Source organism: Myotis nattereri, assembly GCF_964212035.1.
Source record: "Myotis nattereri genome assembly, chromosome: 12".
Taxonomy (NCBI): Eukaryota; Metazoa; Chordata; class Mammalia; order Chiroptera; family Vespertilionidae; genus Myotis; species Myotis nattereri.
The window spans coordinates 43,433,139-43,447,618 of NC_138087.1; the positions used below are offsets into that span (position 1 = coordinate 43,433,139).

Here is a 14,480-nt window from a genome sequence, read left to right on the forward strand (position 1 = left end):
CTCTCAAATAGGAATCTGATACCAGCAAACACACAGAATAAATTTATAACTACAAAAATAAGCTCCACTACAATTCATGCCTACTTTCTACTGTATTACAGTCACCATTCCCACTTAATGATGCTCTGATAAAAATACATTATTATTCAATTTTTAAAAACAGTTTTGTGATTCAGCAATATGTCTAAGACTAAGCTCATCTTTCCTCTTCAAAACCTGCTCTTTTCCCAGTCATCCCTAGATCACTCTAAAGATGGTCTTGTTGTAACCATCATCTCAGTAACATCTGCTATCTCCCTCTTGCCCAGGTCCCATGTTCAGGCCCTATTTGACCCTTCGTTTAAAATCTGTCTTTCTTCTCCACGCCCATTGCTACTAACCCTGGATAAAACCCTTCTTACTTCTCACCTGGACGGTCACACTAGCTTGTTCTCTCCCTGCATCCAGTAGTCTTCTTGCTGCATCATCCTATACACTGGAGGCAGAATAATTTTCCTAATAGATCACCTTGCCACTCTGGTCATATACGGTCACTGGCTCATCATTACCTACAGAATAAGAACCATATTCCTTCACAGGACATGCAAGTCTCCCCATGACCTAGCCTCACGCTGTCCCAGCCACACCTGCAAATATTCCCTCCTTGTTTCACGTCCACCATCACCTGGACTCTAACCACACCATACAGCTTATGATGCCTGACATACACCTTGCATGTCCTGCCTCTGGGTCCCTACATGTAGTCTCCCTCCACTGAAATGCTGTTTCCCCTCTCCATATCCTCAAGTCACCGTTCAAACACTACCTCAACCATGAGGCCGCCTGCAGAAATGGGATATTTTGCTTAATTATACATGGGAGTTAATTAAATTTATCATACATACTATACTTGGCCATTCTATAATGTGATTGCTAAATAAATAAAATTGGTGCACGTGTGCACTGTGTGCAGTCAATACCATGAGAACTCAGTTTACGACGACAGTGCACTAACCATACAAGCATTCTCCTTGGTACTGCTGGGGTTCTGGTCACCATTATGCCACGTGAACTGGAAATCCTGGGACTGGGGAACATGGGACATCTCCGCTTTGCTTTTAAATTCCAACGTCAAAATGGTGGGTGGCAAAAGAATACTTATGATGATCTTTAAAAGAAAACAAAGCAGAATATGTAGTAGGGGTTAAAAAAGGCACAGTATTATTCAAATAACAAAATTAAGATTTTAGTGTATATAAAATGTCAGACCCATGACCAATTCAATTGATATCCTGATTCTATACATACTTTTTAACTCAACAGTTCCAATTCTAGAAGCAACTCCTCAGAAATACTCATGAATGCATATATGGATAGAGATGTTCGCAGTAGCATTATTTGTGATAGGAAAAAACTGATGTCAACATAAATGTACACCTATAGAGGGTAGCTGGTGTGGGACAACCTAACAGTGAAACACCATATAAACATTAAAAAGACAAAAGCAATTTTGAGTATGATGAAAAGGTATCCAAGTTATATTAGGTGAAAAAACCAAGAGAACAATACAGCATGATTCCATTTTCGTAAAAAAAAAAAAAAAGACATATACATATGTGCATATACATATATTCATTTAAATGTTTTAAAATACATACATAATAATCCCCTGTATCCACAGTTTCACTTTCAGTTTACCCACAGTTAACCATGGTTGAAAATATTAAATGAAAAATTCCAAAAATCAAACAATTTATAAGTTTTAAATTACACACCATTCTGAGTAGCATGATGAAACCTCAAAATATCCCACTTTGTCCCACCAGGGACATGAATCATCCCTTTTTCCACATAGAGGAGTCTATGTGGAATAATTTATGATTGACTTTTATCTTATTTCTGCAATCTCATTAGTGGAATTAAAATGTGCAAGCTCTTTTACATGTTTTATATCTTATATCTCTTACTTCTTTGTGTTTTCTATAGTGTATCCACCAAAAAAAATTTTTTAAGAACAGTCATTCTATGTGGGACACACCATATTTTTAAGATCTGTAAGAAGAATAAAATTAAAATATAAAATATAGTCTTACAGTGCTCGTAATGCTCAGGCTTTATCCCTTTTTTCAGTTTCATAAGCACATGTATTTCATTTTAAAAATTTATTTTTTTTTATTGATTTCAGAGAGGAAGGGAGAGGGAGAGAGAGATAGAAACATCAATGAGAATCATTGATTGACTGCTTCCTGCATGCCCCCTAGTGGGGATCAAGCCCAAAACCAGGCATGACCAGGAATCAAACCATGACCTCCTGGTTCATAGATTGACACTGAACCACTGAGCCATACCGGCTGGGTAGCACATGCACTTCTTAAGCTTAACCATAATCTAAAGCTGTAGGCTTAGGTTTAATGTCAAAAGTTAAATGTCTTTAGTAGTTAAGTAATTACTCTTGATAATTCAAGATGAGAGATGAGGCCAAACTGTAATGGAACAGAAGAATTTGGAGATAGTGGTGTGAACAAGTGTATTTGAGGGCACCTTTATAAAACAGCCATTTATTCCCTGAAAGACCACACTGAATGAGCAGAACAACAGAAATTGCTAATTTTATTTAGTTTATTATCAGTTACTATTCTGAAGCTGAGCAAAATTTCACTAAAAAATCTCATTTATTTCTGTTGTAATTATCAGCGACAGCAAAGTTTGCTACCAATGTGATTTTGCATATGTTTGCATATGTTTTTAACGTCTTCTAGCCATCTCCATGAGAATGCCTTTGTGATGGGACAGAGCTGGTACGATTATCCCACTTTTTAAAAGAAACCGTGGTCATAGGAGACAAAGTAGTTGTCAAGTCTCAGCTCATCTTTAAGAATCAATGATATTAACTGGTTTTCTGAAGATATTCTTCTGGAACAAGGAAAAAACTAAACCCAAGAGTACAGACCTTCAGACAAAATTAATATTAAATTCTATAAAGCAAGTGAAGGTACCTTTAACCAAGAGATCTTCCTCATTTTCAGGCGCCCCATCCACATGTCCGTCAGTAGCATTTGGGTGCAAGAGTGCGAAACAAAGGGCCGTAGCCCTCCGGACACGGCCAGTTTCAAACAAGTAGAATTGCTCCAGTTCTTGAGTTCATAGGTCAGCAGCTTCATGGCCATTCTCTCATTCTGCTTGAATGCCTTTTCCAGCACGTCCAAGGCAAGCTGGCCAAACTGCCTGTAAGGACACAGTGGTGAGTGACCAAAACAAATGCAGGTGAGAAGCCCAGAAACATTCGAAAAGATAAGATCAGATACTCGGAAGAGAGCAGACAGCAATTTAATGATCTCAGTTTGCAGAAGTGATTGTAAAGGAATTGCCACTCAGGAAATGTATTGTTGTCCCTTTCTTGAAGGAACAGAACCAGAGGGCTTACTTCCATGTGACAGCGAATCTGTCCACACCAGGAGTGCCTGAGCTATGCCTGGAAGAAGCCACTTCACACCACAAAACAGGCAACACAGAGCTTGGTGAGGGCTCCCTGATAAGACCTACTAAAGAATTTTTTATGGAAAATACTGTTCAAAACTGGCTAGCAATTAAGGAAAACTGTGGATCTACTTTTTTAAAAAGATTTTATAAAATATATAGATGACTTCAGGAAGAACCAGACCTAGAGACATTTTTTCTGGAAGGTTGTTTTCACTGAAAAGTAGACACTGTCATTCTCTGGAACTTTTTAAATAAAAATTATAAATGTGTTTCTATTAACTTCAGCTTCCATTTTCCTCACTACTATAATGCTTTCATAATTTAAAAAAATCAAAAAACATTTCTAACCTTTCTATCTTCCAACATCACACTCTGGTTCTTTAATATAGAATACATTTATTTGTTTTTCTGCCTGAGAGATACTTAAAGTAAACCACAAGTTTGAATTTAACTTAGTATCCAAGAGTTTGAGAGTTGAGAGGGACTTTCTAAATCATTAACTGGACATTTTGCAATGAGGAAACTAAAGTCCCAAAATCTACTCAACTGACTTGCCCAATTAGTAGACAGCTGCACTAGAATTAGAACCCAAGGCTCCTGACTTGAAGTTCCATCTCTCTTCCCTTTCTTCCACTAAGCTGCTTAAAATACCTAAAAACCTTATTTATAGGATAGTGCGTGAAATGCCAGGGCAACAGGTTCACTCATCTCACAAGTTCTAAGGTGAGGGAGATAAAAGTGTCTAACCGTTCTAAGAACTGTCGATGTTTAGTATGTAGTGAAGAGAGAACTCCTACTTTGAGTAATTTTTCATCTCTTCCGAGGCATCATCCACCATGTTGCTCTCCTTAGCCTCACGGGCCATGGCTCGGTAGAGTATATAAGCAATCACCGCCTTGACCATGGCCTCCACTCCGTGCTGCCAAAAGAACATGGCCATCTTCTGCCTTTTCATCAGCACAGCCCAAACCAGCAGGTCATTGTAAGGGTAAATAAAGCCAGTAGACTCAGGGTCATCGGATATATTTTGTTCTTTTGACTTCTTCCTGGATTTATGAAGAACTACAGGCTTTTCCTGTTGGGAAAATAGGAAAGGTTTCTAAATACTCAGGTACATGATGTTCTACATAATGAAACAAGTCAGGTATCCTAGAGATGTAAATAATAATAGAACTTTAGATCCCGCATATAAGTGAAATCATATCATATTCTACAGAACAATATAAATAAACAACAGAAACAGGCTCACAGATACAGAAAACAGAAAGATGGTTGCCAGAGGGAAGGGAGGGCTGGGGAACTGGGTGAAAAGGGTGAAGGGATTCAGAGGTGCAAACTGGTAGGTACAAAACATTCACGGGGATGAAAAGTACAGCATAGGGAATATAGTCAATAATATTGTGATGTGTGGGGCCAGGTGGGTACTGGAATTATCAGTGAGGAACGCTTTGTAAAGTGGTTGTCTGACCACTATGCGGTACACCTGAAACTAATACAAAGTAATACTGAATGTAAACTGTAATTTAAATAAATAATTAATTGTCAAGAGCAGTTAAAAAATATAACAGAACTTTATAAACCAGAAACCAAAACTTTGGCCTCTAAAGTAATCTATTGTTTGTTGTATCTAATAGTTCCAGGGTCCCTAAGCTGAGATACGATAAGTTCATTTAGTACAACTTAAAACACTACACCTTTGGAACAGAGCCACTGAATATGTGACAACTTTTAATTCCCCAAGGAAATGGGTTGAAATAACAAACTGGATAAGTGGCAACTATTAAAAAAAAACTCTAGTCCTAACCGGTTTGGCTCAGTGGATAGAGTGTCAGCCTGCGGACTAAAGGGTCCCAGGTTCGATTCCGATCAAGGGCATGTACCTTGCTTTCGGGCACATCCCCAGTAGGGGGTGTGCAGGAGGCAGCTAATCAATGTTTCTCTCTCATCGATGTTTCTAACACTCTATCCCTCTCCCTTCCTCTCTGTAAAAAATCAATAAAATATATTTTTTTAAAAAACAACTCTAACCTCACCTGACAAATGATTCATATCCCCTTAGAAAAATGTCATTAATGTTGCCAACATGCATCCAAATAGATTGGTTTTAAGTTTTCTTTATTCTGATTATATTCCTCTAGTGAGGGGAATGGGTAACAATGAAATACTATTCTCCACCTGGTAAACCCATCATTTACAGCTCATCTCAAATGCTGCTCTCTAACCTGCCATGTTCATCTGTAACACTGCGCATGTGTCTCAATAGCAATGTCCATCATACTGCAGTATGGATATTACTGTGGGGCAGGGAGGACCATTTCTCAATTATCATTATATTTTCCCTAACCCACTTGCAGTCCAAATTCAACCAAGCACCCAACATAGTGCCTGGAAACCAATAAGATTCAACAATTCTTTTTTATTAAATGGGGGGTGGGGTAATAGCAAAAATTATAACAAGCTTCCTCTATTTCTATAAATAAAGGAAGTTTGTATTCGTTGACGATAATTAAGGGTAATTTTATTTTAAAAGATTTTCATTCTAGGAGCTGTGGACAGCAAATCTCTTTCAGCCAATATAGGAACCATTTATATGGAAACTCTTGAGCAACGCATTCATCCCCCGAGGCAAGTGGGACTGAGGTTGTATAGCAAGAGGGAGAATAACCAGAAAAAGAGAAAGGGAAATAACAACGCTGTGTACATGCGCGTGGGCGCACACATTATCATTTTCATACTGTAACATTAAGCTAAAATTAACTTTAAGAAAGTCTCAAAGGGGGAAAATTAAGATGTAAAAGAGTAATCAAAGAGAGAAGTAAAGGAGAAGGAAGTAGTCATATCCAATTAGCCGCAGGGAAAGGGTATGAGGGTTTGGTGTTGGGTTAACAATTACATTTTTCGAGAACCAAGATGGCGGCATAGGTTAACGCCGGAGTTTGCTGCTTTCAACAACTACTTCAAAAGTGAAACTAAAAGACTGAACGGACATCACCCAGAACCACTGGAACGCTGGCTGAGTGGAAGTCCTACAACTAGGAGGAAAGAGAAACGCATACGGACACTCAGAGGAGGCGCAGTGCTGAAGTCAAATTCTGAGGTGCGGAGTGCGCGGAGCGGGCTGGCGGCAGAGGGCGCGGTTGGCGTTTTCAATCGGGAGGGAGTCGCAGACTCTGAGCTCCAGATCCGGGTGAGTCTTTAGGGACCCAGACTCAAACGGGAGAAGCGGGACTGTCTGGCTTCGGTCAGAGTGAGTGCAGCTTTCTCTCCGAGCTTTGCAGCAGGTGCTGGGACTGAGAGAGGCAGAGCCCCTGGGGACAGGACTGAGAGCTGCCATAACTGCTCTCTCAGGCCCACCCTGTTGATCCTGTGCGACCCGCCCCTCCCAAGCCCTGCACAGAGGCATTTGCCGGATAGCCTCAGGCAAAGGCTAGATTAGCACCTCCCTAGAGGACAGAAGTTCTCTCACTGTTGACACAGCTGATTCTCATAGCCACTTGGCCTGGAGGTCAAACCCTCCCTGGAATTAGCTACAACAATCAAGATTTAACTATAAGACCACGAACAAAGACCACTAGGGGGTGCACCAAGGAAGCATAACAAAATGCGGAGACAAAGAAACAGGACAAAATTGTCAATGGAAGATATAGAGTTCAGAACCACACTTTTAAGGTCTCTTAAGAACTCTCTAGAAGCCACCGATAAATGTAGTGAGATCTACAAGAAAACTAATGAGACCCTCGATGTTATGATAAAGAACCAACTAGAAATTAAGCATACACGGACTGAAATAACGAATAGTATACAGACTCCCGACAGCAGACCAGAGGAGCGCAAGAATCAAGTCAATGATTTGAAATGCGAGGAAGCAAAAAACACCCAACCGGAAAAGCAAAATGAAAAAAGAATCTAAAAATGCGAGGATAGTGTAAGGAGCCTCTGGGACAGCTTCAAGCGTACCAACATCAGAATTATAGGGGTGCCAGAAGATGAGAGAGAGCAAGATATTAAAAACCTATTTGAAGAAATAATGACAGAAAACTTCCCCCACCTGGTGAAAGAAATGGACTTACAGGTCCAAGAAGCGAGGAGAACCCCAAACAAAAGGAATCCAAAGAGGACCACACCAAGACACATCATAATTAAAATGCCAAGAGCAAAAGATAAAGAGAGAATCTTAAAAACAGCAAGAGAAAGAAACTCAGTTACCTACAAGGGAATACCCATACGACTGTCAGCTGATTTCTCAACAGAAACTTTGCAGGCCAGAAGGGAGTGGCAAGAAATATTCAAAGTGATGAATACCAAAAACCTACAACCAAGATTACTTTATCCAGCAAAGCTATCATTCAGAATTGAAGGTCATATAAAGAGCTTCACAGATAAGGAAAAGCTAAAGGAGTTCATCACCACCAAACCAGGATTATATGAAATGCTGAAAGGTATCCTTTAAGAAGAGGAAGAGGAAGAAAAAGGTAAAGATACAAATTATGAACAACAAATATGCATCTATCAACAAGTGAATCTAAGAATCAAGTGAATAAATAATCTGATGAACAGAATGAACTGTTGATTATAATAGAATCAGGGACATAGAAAGGGAATGGACTGACTATTCTTGGGGGGGAAAGGGGTGTGGGAGATGCGGGAAGAGACTGGACAACAATCGTGCACCTATGGATGAGGACAGTGGGTGGGGAGTGAGGGCGGAGGGTGGGGAGGGAACTGGGAGGAGGGGAGTTATGGGGGGGGGGAAGAGGAACAAATGTAATAATCTGAACAATAAAGATTTAATTAAAAAAAAAAACAATTACATTTTTCATACCATCCCATGGACTGCCTTCCCGAGTCACCATCTGGACCAGGTGGCAGTAGGAACAAGGAAGACAGGCTGAGATGCCAACCCCGGGTACTCTTTAGTTCCCAGTGCCCTGTCCTAGGCCTTTGCTCATTGTTATAAGGCAACTCCGTTACGCTTTCATTTGCACCATCTGTTTATGGTACTTGTTAATGGGTCCTCTAGTTGTATCTCCCTTTCTCTAATTTTAAAGGAAGAAATGGTCTCAGTAGGCAAGAACAATTTTCTTTTCAAACCTAAAAATAAGAAACAGTACCTTGAGTTTATAAGGCTGGGCGGTTCTGATGAACTGCGAATGCAGCGTGCTTTCTGCAGATTCCTTTCTCTTTCCTGAGGCACATCTCCCGGGAGCAGGGGGCTGGGAGAGGCTCTGAGCAAAGCTGGTCACTCGCTGGCATACAGGATTTTATTTTTAAAATAAAACAAAAAGGGAAAAAGATTATAATGATGACAATTAACAATGTATTTCTAGACAGTAATGAAAACCAAATATAGTATTGTGTCCTACCAAATAGCCCATGGTATTCTCTCATCCGGGATTAATAAGTAATCATTAATCAGATTAATTACTCACTGACCCAAAAAGAGCCTCCCATGATCTCCTTCTTATTAAGGGCACTGTTATTTCCTAACACCTTAGGAAACGTGCTCTTTTGTTCCCTATTATGGATCTGCATTCCTTCTCAATGTGGAAATTCCATTAGAAATCAATGGATGTTCCATACCTGGAACAAGCTCAGAATAGGCAATAAAGATACACAGTTCTGATAAGGAAAAGTCCCCACTCACAAACAGCTGCCAGGTTAAGGTTAAGTTAGGAAGTTGCGGAATCTCTCCACGTGTTATATAAGATCGCCACCGGAATTCCAGTGGCTCAGCACAACAACAAAACTCATTGCATTGCCCTAACCGGTTTGGCTCAGCGGATAGAGCGTCGGCCTGCGGGCTCAAGGGTCCCAGGTTCGATTTCGGTCAAGGGCATGTACCTTGGTTGTGGGCATATACCCAGTGGGGGGTGTGCAGGAGGCAGCTGATCAATGTTTCTCTCTCATCAATGTTCCTAACTCTCTATCCCTCTCCCTTCCTCTCTGTAAAAAATCAAAAAAATATATTAAAAAAACCCCAAAAACTCATTGCATGAACCTTTAATCAATGAGAAAGAAAAACAAAGAGAAACATTGGTAAAGGGACAAATATAAAGTTTATGGTACAAACCCTAGGCTTTGAACTATTTTATTTATTTTTAGTTTCTGTTTTATGGATATAAATTAGACATAAAAGTGATGGGGTGAAGACTTTTTAAAGATAATACTCTACTTATTATTATTGTGATAAAGAATTAATTAGTATCATCAGTGATAATCATGAGAATTATTATTAAGTTACTCAATACCCACTATGAAAAAAAAACTAAAATATGGGTTTTTCAGTTATTGTTTTATTTAGTCCTTTTGATAAATTTACAAAAGGAGTATTGTTATTCCCCTTTTATAGATAAGGAAACGCACACAGAGAAGTTAAGTTTCTTGCTCAAGATTACACAGCTACTAATGAGCAAAACAAAGCTTCAATTCCAGATCTCTCTGACTCCAAATCATGTATTTGTAACTCCATGATCTAATTCATGAGGCAACACAATGAACTCAGTACTTCTTCACTAGACAAGAATCAGAGAAATGGGTCATTTCTAGAAAGGGCACCAGGACAGGTGCCTAGCCTGTTCCCCCTGGACTGCACCGAGGCCACAGTCAGTCCTGGCACCTGCCACTGGTAGCCACACAGCAAGCTGTCGCTTGTTTAAATGAAGGGGCTGACACCTCAAATGTACCCCATGCTTTTGAAATTTCAATAAAGAACATTTTCTCTGTGCACACTGGGTTTCTTTTGGTTTTGTTATTTCATTTCCTAAAGCCAAGTTGGGCTTTCATGTCACCTAATTCTTTATGAATAAAGGTCAAAAGAAACCTTGGGCAGCTTGATATTCTGGACTCTTCACGTGATCTTAGCCCCAACTTACCTTCCCAGTCTCATCCCTCACCACCTCCTGGCACTTCTCCAATGACAAAGGTCTCCTTTTCACTGCAAAAACATCCCCTGACGTCCACAGCCCTGTGCCTTTCACTGTCTCTGTTCTTCTCAAAAATGCCCTTTTCCTAACATTTCAATTAGCCTCTAATAAAAATTAGTCTCTTCAGTTTACTGCTCTGTAAAGGCGGTTTCAAGAAACAAGCAATGTTTTCTCTGTTAGCCAGTCTGATTTCACATTCCTAGACTTTTAAAACTGTGATGAAAAATGTGTTTTTAAGTACATTCTGCATGCATCTTTCAATACAATCCCCACACTTGTCCCAAGTTTGTCACCTCCAGACTACGGACTACTATGAGTTTTAGATCAAATCCTATTAAGCTTTAGACTTCTGGATTTTCAAAAGAGACAGAAGGGAAGGAAAGAACCGGTCATCTCTCCCCCTAATCTTTCTCATCACATCACTTCTGTGTCAGTATAGCACATATTCTAATCTGTTCTGTATCATGGCTAGTTATCTATAAATCTTTTCCCTCTATGAGTTTCTAAACTCCTGATCGTTTTGTCCATCCAAGGCCCACATATCAGCACAGTAACTCACATACAGCAAATACTCAAAAAATGTTGATGCACAGAATGCCCATTTTAGGAGCTATTTCCATCGGAACTTCCCAAGCCACTTTTATGAGCCTTCCGTAATTTTACTAGGGTCTTTTCAATTGTGCTACCTTGTGTTTTCTGTAGAGATTGTAGAGGGCTCTGAAATTTTTTCTCGTGTAGCTGCTGCGATACGCTCCACCAATGAGGTACTCTATTACCAATCCAATGTCAATTAGTGTTATTCTGTAGCCTGAAAGAAGGGTATGCTGAAACAAAACATGTAATCAGTTATAACTTTCCGTTCTCTTTCCCTACTTTTCCAAGCCATTAGAGCATAACCAAATCAACTGCAAAGAGATAGAGCCATACTTTTCAATCATTTTTACAAACTCATCAATTAATATGACCAGCTATTGATACAAACTCCTTGTTGAGATGGGAAAGGATACTTAGCTTTAATATGGTTTTAGTTTTGTAGACATTGAATGTCTGCTTATATCTGCTCCTTTTCTCTCTCTTTCTCTCTCTCTCATGCATGCACATACTTTAGAATAAAATACATTTAAGTATAGTATTAAAAATTGTTTTTAAGTGGAAATAACATAACGACTACAACAGAAGTAATATTACTGGAAGATATGTTGAATGTATGTGATCAAAAATTAACAATAGGTTAAATCTTCAGCCTCTCTCTTTATGAAAATGGCTATAACACTTTGCATTGTGCTGACAATATAATACGCAAAACAAGAATACGGAAGGAAGTGGAACACATAGAAGTAAGAAACAGGGAATGGCAGAACCAAATGAGATGTCCAATATAAGGCTGTGCCAAGACAAATGTTATGGTTGGTAAGGAGAGCCTAGCAACAGATTTCTAAGTACCTGGATCTTAGTCTAAATGAAACTTATTTCAGCCCCTAAAAACCCACCTTCAAAATGGTAATTTCTGAAGTGTAATTCACAGGACACTTTTAAAGGCACACAGAGCACTGAACAAGCTCTCTGTGGATAACGTTCATGAGGCACTGAACAAGAAATAAGGTGATATATATGTATATATGTAAATATGTAAATGATTTAATATCACTTTTTCACATTCATAATTTTCAAGAAACGATAAAAATTATGGTCTTATTTACTGCAAGGTGAGAGCCTATTTAACCTGTTCCATTCCTTTTTCTTCAGTTTACTGTGACAGAATCTAAGTTTAAAGAAATAATCCAAAGAGAAGCATTTTGATCTAGCACAAATCGATGCAAACTAAATTTACATTGGCACAGACACTTTTGGTTACTACTAATTTGACAGCTAAATGTCTTCTGCATCCTTTCCCTCTGGCTCTCCCACCACGTCAATATAACCAGAAAGCCTATACTCTCTCCATCAAGGTATTAGACCTCAGAAAAATGTGGAAAGAACTTTTCAAGCTCGTCGTGGATGGATATTAATCATGGTGACAAATAAAAGGCACTCCCAGTGTTCTGCACATGGGAATAAAAGCTCCTATTAATTAAAAGAGAAGGAATTAAGGCGCAAAAATCTGTTAAAGTTGAGAAGTTTTGGTAAGTAATGGGACAGATTATTTTAAATCTGACTTCACTCAAAGTTCAATAAAAATACAATCAGCAAATTACGAGGAAGGGAACAGAGCAATGGGGTTCATCCTAGTCCCCTAGGACAATGCTTAGACTAAAAAAAGGAAGTGAGGGCCTCCAAGCCATCACTAAGGTATCATTAATAGTCAAAACAATAACAAAAACAACGGAAATCACATGTCCAGGAAGTGTATTTTTAACAGATATTATTATCATCAATGGCAATACTGCTGTACCACATTGAGCTCTAGTTCTGATTAGAAGTTTTATGTGTCTCTGATTGATATTTTATGAGAAAATAATTATTAGCTTATGATACTCACTTGGTGGATCAAATCTTTTAAAACACAGAGTAAATTTATAAAAGTATGCTTTGGTGATGAAATTGTTCAGTCACTAGTAAAGAGGGTAGGGGTAAGTAATTCACTAGAAAATCCAAATCTACATTTTACAAAGCAAAATCTGGTGAAACCTTCATCAAAACCTAAGGCAATGCATAAAGAAATGTGCACAACTTCGTAACTAGGTTACCTGTTTTACATCTCGGACAAGTTGATGCAAGAGCATATTAGTAGGTCCTTGTTTCTGTAATAAAGAACAAAAAAAAGAATTTTAATTGCCTTTTAATTACCAGAGGGGGGGGGACTTTATTTCAGAATGCATAAATAATCCAGAATACTGAAAATTTTTCTTTTAACATCTTTAGGAATGCAGCTTAAGCCACATTAATTCCAAGGAAGATGTTTCCCAAGAGAAGATGTAATTAGATTGAAATACTTTTCAAAGCAAGATGTATGTGTATAGGTAGGTAGTAAGGGCTTAGCTTTATGTGACAAGAGACAGAAATTAATTTTAGCTAATTTGTAACTACCCTTTAACATATATAAGCCACATAATTACTTTCCATCAACAAATATTTATTGAACCCTTACTATGTTCAATCAAGCTTCTGAGAGAGTCAATGAAGAATATAAGTACTTTCTTTGCAGAGTTTTTACAGTCGAATAGAAAAGAATGAGTACTGCCCTAGCCAGTTTGCTCAGTGGATAGAGCGTCGGCCTGCAGATTGAAGGGTCCCGGGTTCAATTCTGGTCAAGGGCACATGTCCAGGTTGCGGGCTCGATCTCCAGTAGGAGATGTGCAGGAGGCAACCGATCAATGATTCTCTCTCTCTCCCCCTCTCCCTTCCTTTCTGAAAACAATAAAAATATTTTAAAAAAAGAAAAGAATGGGTACTTACTCAGAAAAATAACCAACAATATGTAGATGTGTGTGCTCAAGAGTTGAAAATAATTTGTTCTATAGGGACCAGTCAAAAAGACAGGACTTGAATAGGACTTTAAAGAAAGACTAAGATTCAATGGACAAGGAAGGGCATTTCAGGAAGGGTGCATGACTCAAACAATTGGTGTTTTTACAATGAGTAATCCAGTTTAGTTACAATAAGGGGGTGCATAAAAAGTTGCAGGAACAGAATTTTAACAGTGGCCTTAAGATGCTTTCAGTAATTCAATTAAACTAATTTATTCCTATTCCCATCTGTGGCATTAATTATGATAGTAAGACCATAATTACTACAATATTTTCTTGAGTTAGATTACACCTCTATTCTGTGTAGTTAATGATGGGAAATACAAAAATATCCCTAGGATCAAATGGAATCAGTAAGAAGAGTTCTTTGGTTGAAAAATCTATCTCTCTATAAGCTATATTTGTACATGAACATTCAAGAAGACTTGGAACATTCAAGCTAAACCTTAAGGTAAATTTTAAAGGAGGAGATTGATGAAATGTTCCAATACTCACTGTATTATAGAGCTCTTCCAGTCTAGGGATGGTAAGAAAGCGATGGAGGTTCACTCCATATTCTATTAAGAGCTTCACAAAATCCACCCGATCCATCACTAAAGCATCTAACATTGCTTGTTCCAGTGAGCCAGGC

At 38.7% G+C, this 14,480-nt stretch overlaps 1 protein-coding gene across 1 annotated transcript in view; it reads right to left on the reverse strand.

The window, feature by feature from the left end:
- TRPM6 (transient receptor potential cation channel subfamily M member 6) overlaps positions 1–14,480 on the reverse strand; it is a gene marked incomplete at its 5' end in the record, with an annotated part of 99,071 nt that overhangs the window by 57,839 nt on the left and 26,752 nt on the right. The window contains 7 exons of the mRNA XM_081103137.1: positions 995–1,147; positions 2,976–3,204; positions 4,257–4,534; positions 8,571–8,705; positions 11,069–11,206; positions 13,070–13,123; positions 14,345–14,479. Coding sequence (XP_080959263.1) covers positions 995–1,147; positions 2,976–3,204; positions 4,257–4,534; positions 8,571–8,705; positions 11,069–11,206; positions 13,070–13,123; positions 14,345–14,479 — 1,122 coding nt within the window. The remainder of the gene's footprint in view (positions 1–994; positions 1,148–2,975; positions 3,205–4,256; positions 4,535–8,570; positions 8,706–11,068; positions 11,207–13,069; positions 13,124–14,344; position 14,480) is intronic.